General features: G+C 39.0%; 1 protein-coding gene across 1 annotated transcript in view; it reads left to right on the top strand.

Moving 5' to 3' along the window:
* DEPTOR (DEP domain containing MTOR interacting protein) overlaps positions 1 to 7,800 on the top strand; it is a 75,131-nt gene extending 67,331 nt beyond the window's left edge. The window contains exon 10 of the mRNA XM_009087831.4: positions 6,616 to 7,800. Coding sequence (XP_009086079.1) covers positions 6,616 to 6,744 — 129 coding nt within the window. The 3' untranslated portion in view covers positions 6,745 to 7,800. The remainder of the gene's footprint in view (positions 1 to 6,615) is intronic.
* The last annotated feature ends 6,886 nt before the right edge of the window (positions 7,801 to 14,686 follow it).

The following is a 14,686-nucleotide window of genomic DNA, read 5'->3' on the forward strand; positions in this document are numbered from 1 at the left end:
AAAGACTGGATTTCACACTCTCCAGCATTTTTAAATATTTTCCTTCATACAGTTGCCATGTGTACAGTAATATTCACACTTTCAGTGGAAATGAATTGGTGGCAGTATTTTCAACATCTCTTTATGCTGTTAATTGCTGATGTCAGAGCTGCTATCACTACCAAACAACCCATCAAATTTGTTTGGTTGACCTTGCTGCTGTTGAAGGAGAAAACTCGAGTGTAATGGCATAGACCTTGTGCTTTGCAGTTTTAGACCCTGAATATTCCCATTTCTGCCTAGATAATGGGGTGAAGTATCAGTACTGCTGAAACACAGTATTTTTGCCACTATCTTTACTGTGTCATTGCATAATCTATCTTTGAATTTGAGAACTTCAAGCCTGCATTATTTGGTAACATGGATTGCTTTGGTACCTACTTGATCTGCAATTTTAGTAGTGTTTGTATTCGCCTAAAGAGTAGGTAACAAAATAAATACCAAAACCCCACTAAAATCCCACAGTCAATCAATCAAACAAACAAAGAAACAAACAAAACCAGAGTGGATTCCAGACACTGATACTGGCACTGAAATGTAAATGATAAATCCTTTGAGAATGAGCACCTCACCCCCCAGCAGCTGCTGGAGTAAAGCACAGTCCCATCCCCAGCCATGCTGCCTGGTGGCAGTTGTATTCCTCTTATTATGGGTGTGTATTTCTAAATTTATCTCAAATTAAGGTGGCCATGTAATCATCATTTTATCCTACTGTTTTGAGATATATTATCTGCTGACTGTGCATGGCTGTTACTTGCTTTATAGCATAGATGAACAGTTGGACTCACTTCATCTGTAAATTTAAATGTCATTTTATGGCTGTTCCAAACAGCAATGATCACTTAAGTCAAAGTCTGCAGTAGGAATTCCCAGCTCTTTGTAAACTTTCACAACACTCTTCTAAAAAGTGTGCCTAGAAAATGAAAGAACATTTTAAAAGGATTTTTAAGTATATTACATTAAAAAAATGCAAGGCAAGCAAGCAAGTAAGCAAGGCTTGGCTCTGCAGGGAAAGCTCACTAAAGCTCACACTGCAAACAGCATCTGAATACCCAAGGATCTAGGCTAGCTGCCTATCCTCTAAGTACATTCCTGTAGCATTTATACATATTAAGGTCATCCTGAGGCAGAACTAACAAAGAATAACTGACAGGTATGCAATGTTTTTATTTAATGATTAGCTTTAAGGCAGTTGTGCAGTTCCACGCCCAGGCCTGCAGCCAGTCTCTGACATTCCTTAGAAAGATCCCACAGTCATCCTCAGCTTAGCTCCTGAGCAACACCAGCTCAGCTGTCCAGCCCTGGTGCAGGCAGCCCCCTGTGAGGGCAGGGGCCTGGGTTTGGCCAGCAGGCAGCTGTCCCAGCAGGAAAATCAAGGGGTGTGGATGTACATCTGCAGGGCAGCTTGGCAGGACCGAGGAGGGGCAGGCAGCCAAAGATTGCCGTGGAGGAAAGAGCAATTACCAGTGAGGGGGAGGAAGGGTTGGACAGTTCCAAGTACAGCACAATCCCCATTTTTGCCTGTAAATGTTACGGTAACAAATTATTCTCGCCTCTTCTTGCCATCTTCAGTCCACTGATAAATGGCATGATGAATCTTTGCTAACTTCTTTAAACAACAGGCTCCCAGATCCTTTTCGTTCAAATATAAGCCCAAAACTTGAAGTTCATTTTTTTATGGGGACACCTGGATTTGGTTAAACCTTCTGTATGCATGATGGAAAACCCACAGAAAGACAGAGGTGCTTTTTCTGCAATCCCTGCTTCCATGAGTTGCAGTGGCGGGAAATTGAAATACTCAACAATAAATGCTTATTGCTGTAATACTTAAATATTTGAAATCAGTTAAGGGAGGGTTTTTTTTCATTTGAATGTTGCTTTATTTAACTATTATTAGTTCTGTGGTTTTTAGATCACCACATCCTGACCAACAAAATGGTCGGAATTTATTCTGAGCTGTGTCATTTCTTGAAGTCTGAGGGATGAAAAGGGATGGTTATCTCTTGTCAAGCTCCTTGGAGAGCAATGAGGAAATGAACAATAAAAAGTTCTTTGAGGCTCTTTTAACTGTAGTTTATCATCTGTTATAGTTACTGATGTGTGGAAACCAACAGAAATATTTTACATGTTTGTAGTTACAAAGCCCTTAACAGCTGCAGCTATGAGCTGAGCACTCACAGCTTTTTGAAATGTGTTTTATAAATGTAATGTTAAATCACTGTGTTTTTGTAAACCAGCCTCCTTAAGAAAATTCCTGAAATAATAATATATGGGTTGACTCACCCGTCAGGGCTGGTGAGTGGGTGCTCACTTGCTCTTGCTTGTTTTCTAACTTCAGAAGAGCAATACACACAATATGAGCATTTTTGGGGCAGGATTGATGGCGACTAAAATGCACAAAGCAGCACTGCATTTCATTTCCCCTTGCTGGATTCAGTGCTGAATGGGAAATCAGGGTGGGGAGAGGAAAACTGAGTGAGTTGAGGGCAGTCAGCATAACAAAGGACTTAGGACTGTGCAAACCTCTTCTCCTCACCAGGATTGGAGGACACAGCAAATGGCTCCACATTTCTTCATCCCTGAGGGAGTCAGGTCTGGAATTTGCAGAGACTCATCCCTCAGGAGCACTGGTCAAGCAATTACTATGGAGAGAACTTTCTACCCCCAGGGTAGCTGGCTCTTTGTTACCATCTGCTGTTCCTCATGGGTCTTTTCCAGCAGTTTTAGGATGGGACTGTGCTCTTCTGTGTGTTGCCCTCCTCCCTATATTTCTCTTCTCATCTGGTCTGGGTAGACTTCTTGCATCTAATCCTCTCCACTGGGAATGATGAAACTAATAAGCCATGTGGATCCACTGCAAAGGAGGGCACGAAGGGGGCTGTTCTCAGCTGTACACATTGTTGGCTCATCGTACTGCCAAAGGCATGTGATAAAACAAACACTGAGAATGCAGGCGTGTCAGCTCTTCTTTTCCACAAAAAATTCACTCCTTGGCATCCAGATTGCTGTTCATGTTGTGCCTGTACCATCTGCATTCACACCATTGCAGCCTGGTGTGGGTCACTGGCTGGTCTGAAAGTCTGTTCCTCTGGCAGGGGCATTCCCCAAAGGCCCCTGAATGCCCCTGACATGATCCAGCATGCAGATTTATCCACTGAACCTGGCCAAACATATCCCATGCATTGGGATCCCAGTAAGTCAAGAAGACTGACAATATGCAACAGTAAAACAAAGATCAGCCATTCACCTTCCAAAAATTGCTTTAAGCCAGAAGAGACAATGTTTTTTCTGCTGGTATGTTTTAAATCAACCCATATATTATTTTAGAGCCAGAGCTATAATTCAGTAAGACTTGATACAATCTTGGAAAGCCATAGAAAGTATTAGAAAATACCACTGGAAGTTGAAACCTACAGATACTGCAATAATCTGCATTTTAAATTAAATAGACATGCCAGTTAAATACTAATAGGACACATTGCAGAGGATGACGGATTACCTTTTCAACAAAAATCCTTAAAATTTAGAAGGCTTTGTCTGCATGCAAAAACCGAATCATTTTCCCAATCCTACATGCAGCTAAACTATTCATATATAGGAAAGATTATTGCCATGGGAGTTTACTCAGTTCTACCACCGATTGCCATACTTTGGTGATCATTTAGGTTACCAGTAAGGCTACTTCCAGGATCTTCAGCTCTGCAGAGGAGTTATGAGGGTAAGGAGTAAGGTGCAAGAGTCTGCTGCTGCCACTCTTCCTCTGCAGAGGCTCTAAAGAGCAGAGATTAAAGTAATTGGTGACATTTTTAATGAAAAGTTACATTTTTGGATTGGGTTCACTTCCTCTATAATTTTTCTTAAATTGATAGCTACATTCTGTCCATTTTGCAGAAATACAGATTGAGTTTCACCACACATTTTACTTGAGAGGGAAGTTGCTGGCACACAAAAGTTAAGTGACTTGGCATGTGAGAAAATCTGCTTTATAACTAGCATTGGAGGACACCAGAGCTGCTTCCCACCTCTCCCACACCCATTTCTGTCTTGTGCTTCTGCCTAAATAGGAAAAGTGAAAAATCATAGACTGATAGATTAACCTGACACTGCTGTGTTCACCACTAAACCATGTTCCCAGGTGCCACATCCACACAGGGCTTTTAGCACTTGCAAGGATGGTGGTTCTGTCCCTTCCCTGGGCAGCCTGTTCCAATGTCTGACCACCTGTTCTGTGAAGAAATTTGTTCTCATATCACAGAATTGAACAGGTTGGAAAAGACCACCGAGATTTTCATGTCAAAGCTCTGACCAAACACCATCATGTCAACTAGACCTGGTACTAACCCTCCCCTGGTGCAACCTGAGGCTGTTTGCTCTTGTCCTGTCACTGTTACCTGGGGGAAGAGACTAACCCCCACCTGGCTACAGTCTCCTTTCAGGGAGTTGGAGAGAGTGACAAGGTCTCCCCTGGGCCTCATTTTCTCTAGTCTAAACATCCCCAGCTCCCTCAGCTGCTCCTCATCCGACTTGTCCTCCAGACCCTTCCCCAGCTCTGTTCCCTTCTCTGGACACACTCCAGCCCCTCAATGTCCTTCTTCAAGTTGGGAGGCCCAGAACTGGACACAGGATTTGAGGTACAGCCTCACCAGTGCTGAATACAGGGGGACAATCCCTGCCCTGGTCCTGCTGGCCACACTGTTTCTGATCCAGGCCAGGATGCCATTGACCTTCTTGGCCACCTGGGCACACCCTGGCTCATGTTCAGTCACTGCTGACCAGCACCCCCACGTCCTTTCCCAAGGGCAGCTTTCCAGCCACTGTTCCCCAGCCTGCAGTGGTGCATGTGGTTGTTGTGACCCAAGTGCAGGGCCTAGGACCTGGCCTTGATGAACCTCATAAAATTGACCCCACAGCTGATCCGGAGTGTCAGTGAAAAAAATAAAGTGTGAAAATTTCTGGTGATACTTGTTTCATAGCTTCTTTCTTACAGATTCAAGGTGACTAATGGGTAAGATAGCCTTCTAGTGAATGTATTCCATTCACTAGAAGGCTATTCAATTTCCATTGAAACATCAGGACAATATTGTTATTCACTTAGGCTCCATATCTTTATTATTAAAAGTACAGATCTAGACACTACACACATTTTTATACCTTTTTACCAAACACTGTAATGTTTTGATTAGATACAGAAAAGTCTTAATGTCTTTGAGGAACCAGTATTATCTTTATTTTCCTGCATTTTTAAACAATGTTGATGTGACTTTTTCTCTGTGTGTTTTAAGACGTACAGTGATGTTGGTTGGTATATTTCTTGCAAGAATATTTTGCTTGAGGAAGTCCTATGGTCATACAAAACCTCCAATGTTTGTATTTGTTATAGCTTTTACAAACAAAATTCTAGCATATTTGAAATTAGGTAATTAGCCATACTTGGTGAAGGCAACTAAAACCAATCACATGGCAGTTACATTTTAATCTGTCCTACTACTTCATCTTCCATGATATTATTTCTTAAAATTTGGATCCATTTGGTTCATGTTTCACCATTGGAGGTTTTGGCACTGAATCTAGTGAAGTCATCATCCAGACCTTGCCCTGAGCCTGGAAACATGGTGCATATTTTTACTGTGATTACCAAGAGCTGACTAAAATGATTTCTAAGAAAGCATTTAAGAGAAACTAAAGATAACAGACTGCAATAGCCAGAGCTGTCTTCATAGAATCATAGAATAGTTTGGGCTGGAAGGGAACTTAAAGACCATCTCGTTCCCACCCCCCTGCTGTCAACAGGGACACATTTCACAAGGCCAGATTGCTCAAAGCTCTGTCCAACCTGGCCTTAAACAGGTCCAGGGATGGGGCATCCACAGCTTCTCTGAGAAACTGTGCCAGTGCCTCACCACACTCATAGTAAAACATTTCTTCCTGATATCTAATCCAAACCAACTCTGTTCCATCTTAAAGCCTTTCCCCCTTGACCTGTTACTCCAAGCCATGTGAAAATAGTCCCTCTCCATCTTCCTTGTAGGCTCCTTTTAGGTACTAGAAGGCCACAATAAGTTCACCCAGAAATCTCATCTTTTCCAGCCTGAACAAACCAAGTTCCCTTAGCCTTATTTCCTTATAGAAGAAGTGCTGCATCCTTCTAATCATCTTTGTGGCCTCCTTTGGACTTGCTCCAACAGTTGTCCTTCCTGTGCTAGGGATCCCTTAGCTGGATGCCATATTGTATGAAAAGCACCATTGATGCTGTAAAATATCACTGATACAAGAAAAAATAACAATGCTATAGGAAAAAAATATTGATATTGATAAATGATTGATGAACCTCAAAAGTTCAAAGATGGGAAAGTTGAATTCCACTGATTTGAAAGGTGAAGTAATGTTTCAAAATAATTTAAGGAAAATTATCTTGCCAAATTAATTCTAAGAAATGTGGGGGCTTTTAAGAATACCAAATGAGATAATGTGAAGAGTTGTGGAGGTTTTGTCTGCCCAGGAGTTGATAGTACATCTGTGTAATTGACCTAACACAGTCTAATGCATAACTCATTTTGCTGCTTGCTTTCTCCTCAGGTTTGCCAATTTGTCGTGTCTGTCAACGGCCTCAATGTTCTCCATGTGGATTACAGGACAGTAAGCAACCTCATCCTGACAGGCCCTCGAACAATTGTGATGGAAGTGATGGAAGAAGTGGAGGCCTGAGAAGGCACAAAATCCCTATTACTGGACATTTTTGTGAGACAAATAGCAACAGCCATGGAGTGTCATGACACAAGGCAGCAGAATATTGCTGTCTCTAAAGAGATGATTTTGCTTTTAGGGGAGGGGGCTCTCTTTCCTTTAACAATAATAGCACTGGTGATTATGCTAAGATGTGAACAATAGATACCAGCTTATTTTCACTACGGACTGCTCTGTGCCCAACAGAGATAAGATCAGGGCCTTTAGGTGGTCTGTCCAGCCATGGCTGCATCGGTCAGAATGGGTTCCAGCCTTAGAGGCCGAACACATTTACTCACAGTCCACTGCTGGATCAAAGCACTTCAGGAGGTGAAAGAGCCAAGCACTGTGGGATCAGGGTGTCACAGATGGTTTCCATGAGATACTGGATACACCATTGTCCTGGTGTCCAGCTTTGTCCCTGGAGCATGTGCAATCACAGTTGCTCTCTCCTTGGGCTAAGGGACAGTTGATGAAATCCTGGCTTGATTACAGGCAAACACAAATGAACTGCAAATGCATGAGAAAAGGTGTCTGTGCTCTGTAGAGGATAGTCTGGTATGAATGCTTGGGCCTTACTGATTACATGGGTTAGTCTAGAAAGAAAATGGAAAAATGTGTGATCTTTTACAGAAACTGCCTTTGAAAATTGGTCTTTTGGTTTCAAGAAAATTGGTCTTTTGGTTTCAATGCTTGTGTGCTGGATTAGGTGCTTGAGCATAAAATACTGATTTTGAGGGTTTTTTCCCTACCTGTAAAGGAAAGGTGCCTCAGTCTTACTATTCATCACTTTGGAGAAATTTTGGACACCTTAATTCCCAGAAGAGGGATATTTGGCAGGTTGTAGTGGGAAATTCACAGTGTTAGCATAAGGAATGATACATCCAGCAGCAAAAGCACACTTCAAATTGAAGCAATGTACTTGAGTGTACATGAAGCTTATCAGCACTTTCCAATCATGTGATGTTTTGCAAAGAACCAACTTCCCTCATGAGCTGCATTTGACACTGTTACAAATAAAGCATTGTATTTAACTGACTCTTCTTATTTCTCAAACAGTAGGATTTTTTCATTGATGAATTCATGAAAGAAATGTTTTTTAAAAACATATATAAAAATTCCATATTCTGCAGTTAGGTGACTCTTCAGCTGAATGTTAAGGGGACTGCATGGGTTTTCTCCGATCTTTGAACTGAATGAATACATCCTGCTCCACAAAATTATATATACATTTTGCGGACTCTCTGCTGTCTAAATTTTACAACTAAAGCTTGACTTTCTATATGCACATACCACAAATCATCCAATTCTGGGATGGGGAAAGTATTTTTCCTCAAATAATTATGAAACATATTTTGTATTAAAAAATGTTCTCACTAAATAAATTGCTCTTTCAGTATGTTTTTCATTCACTCAAACAATTTTACTTCAGAGATACACACAGCAAGTCTTCAAACTCATGTATTCCTGCAGCTTTGTAGGAAGAAGTCCTTGTGTTTGTTTCTGGTTTTGTATATCTGTGGTTGTATTTTCACCAAGAAAACTTTTCATATTGCACTAATATGCAGCAGTGTAGGGAGATATAAAACTGCAGCTGCTTACTCGATACTAACCAGGCACCAGAGTGTTTGGAGGGTTTGTTCAAACTGTCATCTATGACAGTTCTGAATCCCAATTGTATTCCCCAAAATTTTGGTACACATGTATATGCCATAGTGGGTTACATTTTACAGGTCGTCCAAAATAAATAGCTGGGCACACAATGTTATATTAGATTGTAATAACTGTCCGTGGTATCCACTCAGAACAGTTGGAAACAATCTTATTGTTCCAGAAATGTTTCAGAATGCTATAAGTATTTTGAGTTTGTGAATCCAGGAATGCTTCTCCAAATATTTCTATTTATTTTTTTTAAAATTTTCTTTTTTTCCCCTTCTTTTCTTTTATTCCCCCTGAGTTGTTTTGATGGCTTAGCCCCTTTAAAATATAAATTCTGCATGTTAGGTTAAGTTAAATATTACAATTGAAGGATTTTCTTAGCAAAATGCTAATGATTCTCTCTAATGCCATCATGGGTTTGTCTGTATTACATCTCTTGCCTTAGTTAATATTCTGCTAGAAGTTCTCTGTAGCTTACAGATAATTAAGAAACTGGGTCAGAATTTGGCTTAATAATGCATTACAGAGTGCACTTCAGACTGGAGCAAAAGGAGTGGGAATGGGGGCAGGGAAAAATCTGTGCATTTCATTATGTTACAGATTGGAGATGGCATCTTGATTCACAAGATACATTAGTCTCTATCACAATTTGAGCACAGCTACTTGCCTTCTGTTTAACAGGGATTTCCATATTGTGTTCTCAGCTTGACTGACAACCCGGGATTTAATTAATTCTTCCCCTCTTCAGCGTGACAAAGGTATCCAAATTGTGTCTGCAATGAAATTTTATATTTTAGAAGGAAGGATTAGAAGTAAACAATTAAGCTATGAAATGGATAATTTCCAATTAAACTGCAGTTTGTCTGCACACAGTGCTGCATATGCTCCAAGACATCCTACAGTAGTCTGTCAAACTCTCACGCACTTCAGAGGGCACAGAATTTTAAATATAACAGAGCACCTTGCTTCCTGCAAAGTGCCAGGGGAAATGTAAGATTATCCACGGAAGTGAGGCATTTCAAGAGATATCTTGAATGAATAGCATGAATATCACAGTGTAGAATGAAGCAAGCAACCAGAAATTAAAAAATGAACCCTGGCATCAGCAGTAACAGCTTCATTAAAAAGACAGGTGTTTTTGTAAGACTTTCTTCTGTGATCTCATATTGGTTACTGTAGATCTTGCAAGATCCTCTAATAAATCTTTAAGCCTTAATCACTCAAATTAGTGCCATTCCTGTGTACATGTACATTTGTAAATCATTCATGGACATCTTCAAGCAATGTAATATTTAATTAAATTCAAGTAGCAGTTAAGCTAATTGGAGCATTAAATCAGTGTAATATTTATCATATTTTTCCTGTTACATTTCCCTCATGATAAATTATTTTCATTATCTTTTTCAAGATCAAATACCATGTGTATGGTATTGAACACAACTGATTCCACAACTAGTCCCGTGGAAGGCATTTCATTCACACAATGGTGCAATAATCCACTTCAGGTGTATCAGAACTTAATTGTCTGCATTTTAGGTCTGCATAAAAGCTGAAAATAAATCTTTCAGAATTAAAAACACAGTGTGTCATAGCAGCATCTGAAATATGAGTGGGCATGGCCTGCTGTGCCTTCTTCTGAGATTACATTCTGGAAGAGGTTTGGAATGAAAAAGCCATGCAGTGCAGTAGGACTATTATTCAAAGTGTTTTTCCTAATTATTTCTCCATTTTCTGGTCATACCCTCACTAATGACTAGAGTGCTAGGGATGTGTCAAATGCTGTCCCAGAATTACTGGTTCAATGGTTCAGCTTGTTCCCTCAGCATGGTCTGGATCTCTGAGAAAATTGCCCCAGTGTAGTTGAGAGAATAACACGAGATCTGAATTTGGTGCCTCTTGGCTTTCAGACCAGAGACAGTCTCTGCACTGACTTGATGTACTAACATAGACATAAACAAATGAGAATAGTCCGAGGTTTAGGAAGAAGAAGCAATTGACTCCTTTCTTCTGTGCTGATAGCTATAATGCATGAAGATTTCCTTTTTCTTATCAAATTATATAGTAATTCTCTAATAATTTCAGAAAATTAGGGAATCAAATACTATTTTTTAATGTTATTTTTTTTACGTATTTTAATTTTAGAGACAGAAGAAACGGAAATAATATTTCTTGCAAAAGTGTTTGTCTAATGCAAGACAGACTGAGAAATCAAGTGTTGCAATTATGAGTATTTTCTTCCCACTGTGTAATCGGAGCTAGACTTCTTGTGTAAGTGAAAAATCATGCATATATCACATACATAAATACAGTTAGACCAGACCACTCTTCAAATAAAGTGAACTACTGACCCTTTACAATAAAATTGTCATTAAAAATTTTCATAGATCACCCTTTTTAAATGTCTTTAACTGGTGAGTGATGTGGCTTTTATTTTTCACTTATATGTGTTACTTACAAAACCAAAATTAGTACCTGCCAATTCAGTAATTCCCTTTGTATACTCTCAGTGCAGATAAAAATATCATTAATATTCCAGAGAAGCTGAGTGATTTTAAACCATTGGTTTTTCTACAAACGTGTACATAAATAAATATTTATAGCTTAATTTTTAAAAGGAGCCACTAATGCAAGAGACAATTTAAGAATGTCAAAGGATGCCACAGGAACCAATTATACAATAATTTATACTATAAAGACAATGTTTCATGTATAGCTACCTAATCATTTTACTTGCAGTTCCTCAGGAAAATTCTGAAATATTCAGAAGGGAGTAACTATGACTGTCAAACTGAATGTCCTCTAGGAAAATGGCTGGTGTTTTACACTTAGGTACCCTCTTTATATTGGCCATGGAGCTCTGAATTTCCAGTACTGTTGAAACTCAAGTTTTATGAGCACACACTTAAAATGCAATGCTTACCTTTAAGAGCAGGGGTTGAAGCAGACACTGTACTTTAGGTAGCACAAATTGTTGTAATGCCTCTTCTACAAAGATGCTGCATTATACCCAAAGGTTTCCCATCCTGTGTCACTCGAACTCTACTTAAATTTGAGTACAACAGTCTCCTACTGCTTTTTGTATGGTCTTGTCAAATAGTAATCATAATTTCTTTCCAGAATTTGCAAGTGATTTGCAGAGGAAAAATCTCTTTTTATGTGCAACCTCTTGCTTCTGCTCCTAAGGTGCTTCTACCTAGAGACATCTACAAACTGTTCCCTAGATTACAGTGCATAGACAGCTATTCTGACCACTTCAAATAGTCATTTCCATCATGCCTGTGCAGCTGAACTCCTCATCTCCAGGGAAATGCTCCCATCCAGCCACTCCTGCTGCTGCAGTTTTGTGCACCTAAGCAGGCCAAGCTGGGGAACACTTCTCAAAAGGACAGCCCACACCCACCAGACTGTTTTGCCTTTACCAGTGATTTATGGATATATTTCATTTTCTTTCCTATTCTACTTTTTTTGCTGCATAGTTGACATTGGTCCTACTTTATTCTTCAAGCTCAGAAATAATTTCTGGAAGATCTTGAAGGTCCTGCTTCTTTGTATTTTTATTAGACTGTTTTTGAGATCCTCTTTACCATGATCACCATCACTAGCTTTTCATAAATTAGCAGTGCTTATTTAGCAATCCTAATATTTCAGGGAAATAGGTGAATTAGATGCTGCTTTACAAATAAATGTTAGTTCACAAATAAACAAAGTCTCAAGGCAAGAGAACAAAGTAAGAAAAAGTTACCATAAATGAAGGAATACAATTAATTTTAATATAAAATGACACCACATCTAGTCTTAAAAAAGCTGTGCAAAATTCTTAACACAGATGTGCTACAGCTTTCATGGATTTTCTCAGGTTATGGAGAAGGGGGAGATCTCCAAGATCTCCAAGGAGTGGTGTTTCCTTTGGGCCTCTGGATGAGCTCCCCACGACTTTCCTGCCTCCCGTACCAGCTGGAGCACAACCTCCCAACCATCGCTGGAACCACACAAAATCTTATCTTCACTGCTAGCTGTAAATGACTGCAGATTTCTGTTTTCCATACTTTGTTTTCCACTTCAGGTTTTAGAGTTTCTCTTCTTAAACAGAAAAACAATTAATTTATCCATTTATCTGGTAAAGAAGTTCTGCATTTTCCCCCCTTATGTTGTAGTGGGACATGTGATGAACAGAAATACTTTTCAGTTTGTACTCAAGTCTGACTCAGGGAATACTTGTTCTTACCTGCCCTTCTCAAGGCAAAACTTTTCTGGGAAAATGTCATGAAAATTTCATGAAAACCCAAGCAAAACCCTCAATATGATGCCTATTATCATGCCTGAAAAAAACAGGTATGCCCCTATCATACCTGAAAAAAACATAGTATGTTCAAATAATTATTAAAAAAAAAAAAAAGAAGAAAAATTAAGATAAGTTAACTTGTTTTAAAACTCTTGTTGATGGTTTTAAAGTATAAGCCAAATGAATGTAGACCACAGAAAAGAATCTATCAGACAGGCGCAGTGAAGGGATGTAGTATGGGAAGGTTCTGTCATAGAATGATAGAATGGTTTGGGTTGGAAGGGACCTTAAAGATCATCTAGTTCCATTCCCCTGCCATGCGCCGGGAGACCTTCCACTAGACCAGGCTGCTCAGAGCCCCATTGAACCCAGCCTTGAGCACTGCCAGGGATGAGACAGTCCTATAACATCCTATTAAATTTCTTAATAACATCACAGAGAGAAAAAGTGTTGTTCTTCTATGGCTAAATTTACAATTTATGTTCTTAACCCTGCCTTTTCAATAAGAACAAAGTTGTAATTAATGCTTTTACATTTATGAACATTCAATCCTAAAATGCAGAACATAAGAATTTAGTAAAGATATTTAGTTTGGAAATATCTCCCTTTCAAGTATAACAAACTACCCAACCAAAACATACCCTTTAACAAAATAAGTTCCATTTACATTATGAAGTAATTTAAACTTTTTTTCATATCTTCTATTTATAAAGTAGAATGCAAACACTGCATGCATCGACTAAAAATAAATACACATGCAGGATTGACTGAACAACTGTTTTGTCAATGGAGCTATGGGGCTAAACTGAGTGCTTCAGGTTTATTAGCAAAAGTTTAATTAAGCGTGATGTTGAGCAAAGCCTGGGAGATATTAAGTGATTACCCTCAGAAGTGCTCAGTAGTTTGCAGGATCAGGAACCTGTTTAATTTCTCAAAGTGCCCTAACAGCCTTGCTTTGCCTGCAAGAAAATTTCTAGAACCATGATAAGATTTTCTTAAAACTCATTTAAAAATCGTAGATGGGATGTACTATCTTTTATGGCTTAACTTGGAAAGGAAGAAACATGAAAGTATTTAAGACCTTAATGTTACATTTTCTCAATGTCTATTTTGTTTCATAAGCATTTTCAGCTCAAGTGCTTTGTGAAGATAATGTTATGCACTCTTTGTTTGTTACTGCAGCTGGGAAGTGTGTGTGTTTTGTTTGTTTTGCCAGAATAAACAAGATCCTGTTGAATATTAAAATATTACACTCCATCAGGAAAATCGTCTATTAAATGCTTAAAAGATGCATTTACAAAAGATTGCTGAGTTACCCTCTTAATGTTTGATTTTCGTGATAAAATGTGTGTTATTGTGTGTTACATTTCTGTTTTATTTCCCACTGTACATGATTGTATCATTGTTCATTCTCCTAAGATATTATTTTCTGGGAGTTATTGATTCACATTCCTTTTAATATTTAGCATTCCATTTAAATATAAATCCCCTGGATCATATCTACTATAGTTAGAGAAAAAAAACCTCTTCTGGTTCAGAAATTTTAATTTGGAAGATGAAGGCACAAAAACCATTTACCTTAACTCTTGCTGATTACTGCTTCTTTCTCAGAAAACAGACAATGCTGTCTTAATGTGCAGAGCTCCAGGAAGTCATGTAATACAGGAATAAAAACTTCATGATTAGAATCAAATTGTCCTCATTTTAAAGGCTCTTTGATGATACCCTTTTCCAGTAGTTATCATGATTAACTCCTAACAATGGGCTTGTGATTGCAAAGATGACCTTTGGCACAGAGGTTAATGCAGTACTCTTTTCCCAGCAGATAGTCTGAAAAAACATCACAGCAGGGTGATGGCATCTACTTCTACTTACCTAATTGGAATCAGAGCTCAGAAATGAGGGGCTTGGTTCTGTTGCATACACATAAATGTCAAGTGCCATTGAAGATGCTTTTGGGGTATTTGAGATATTCTTCTGTAG

The sequence above is a fragment of the Serinus canaria genome, chromosome 2, assembly GCF_022539315.1.
Source record: "Serinus canaria isolate serCan28SL12 chromosome 2, serCan2020, whole genome shotgun sequence".
NCBI lineage: Eukaryota > Metazoa > Chordata > Aves > Passeriformes > Fringillidae > Serinus > Serinus canaria.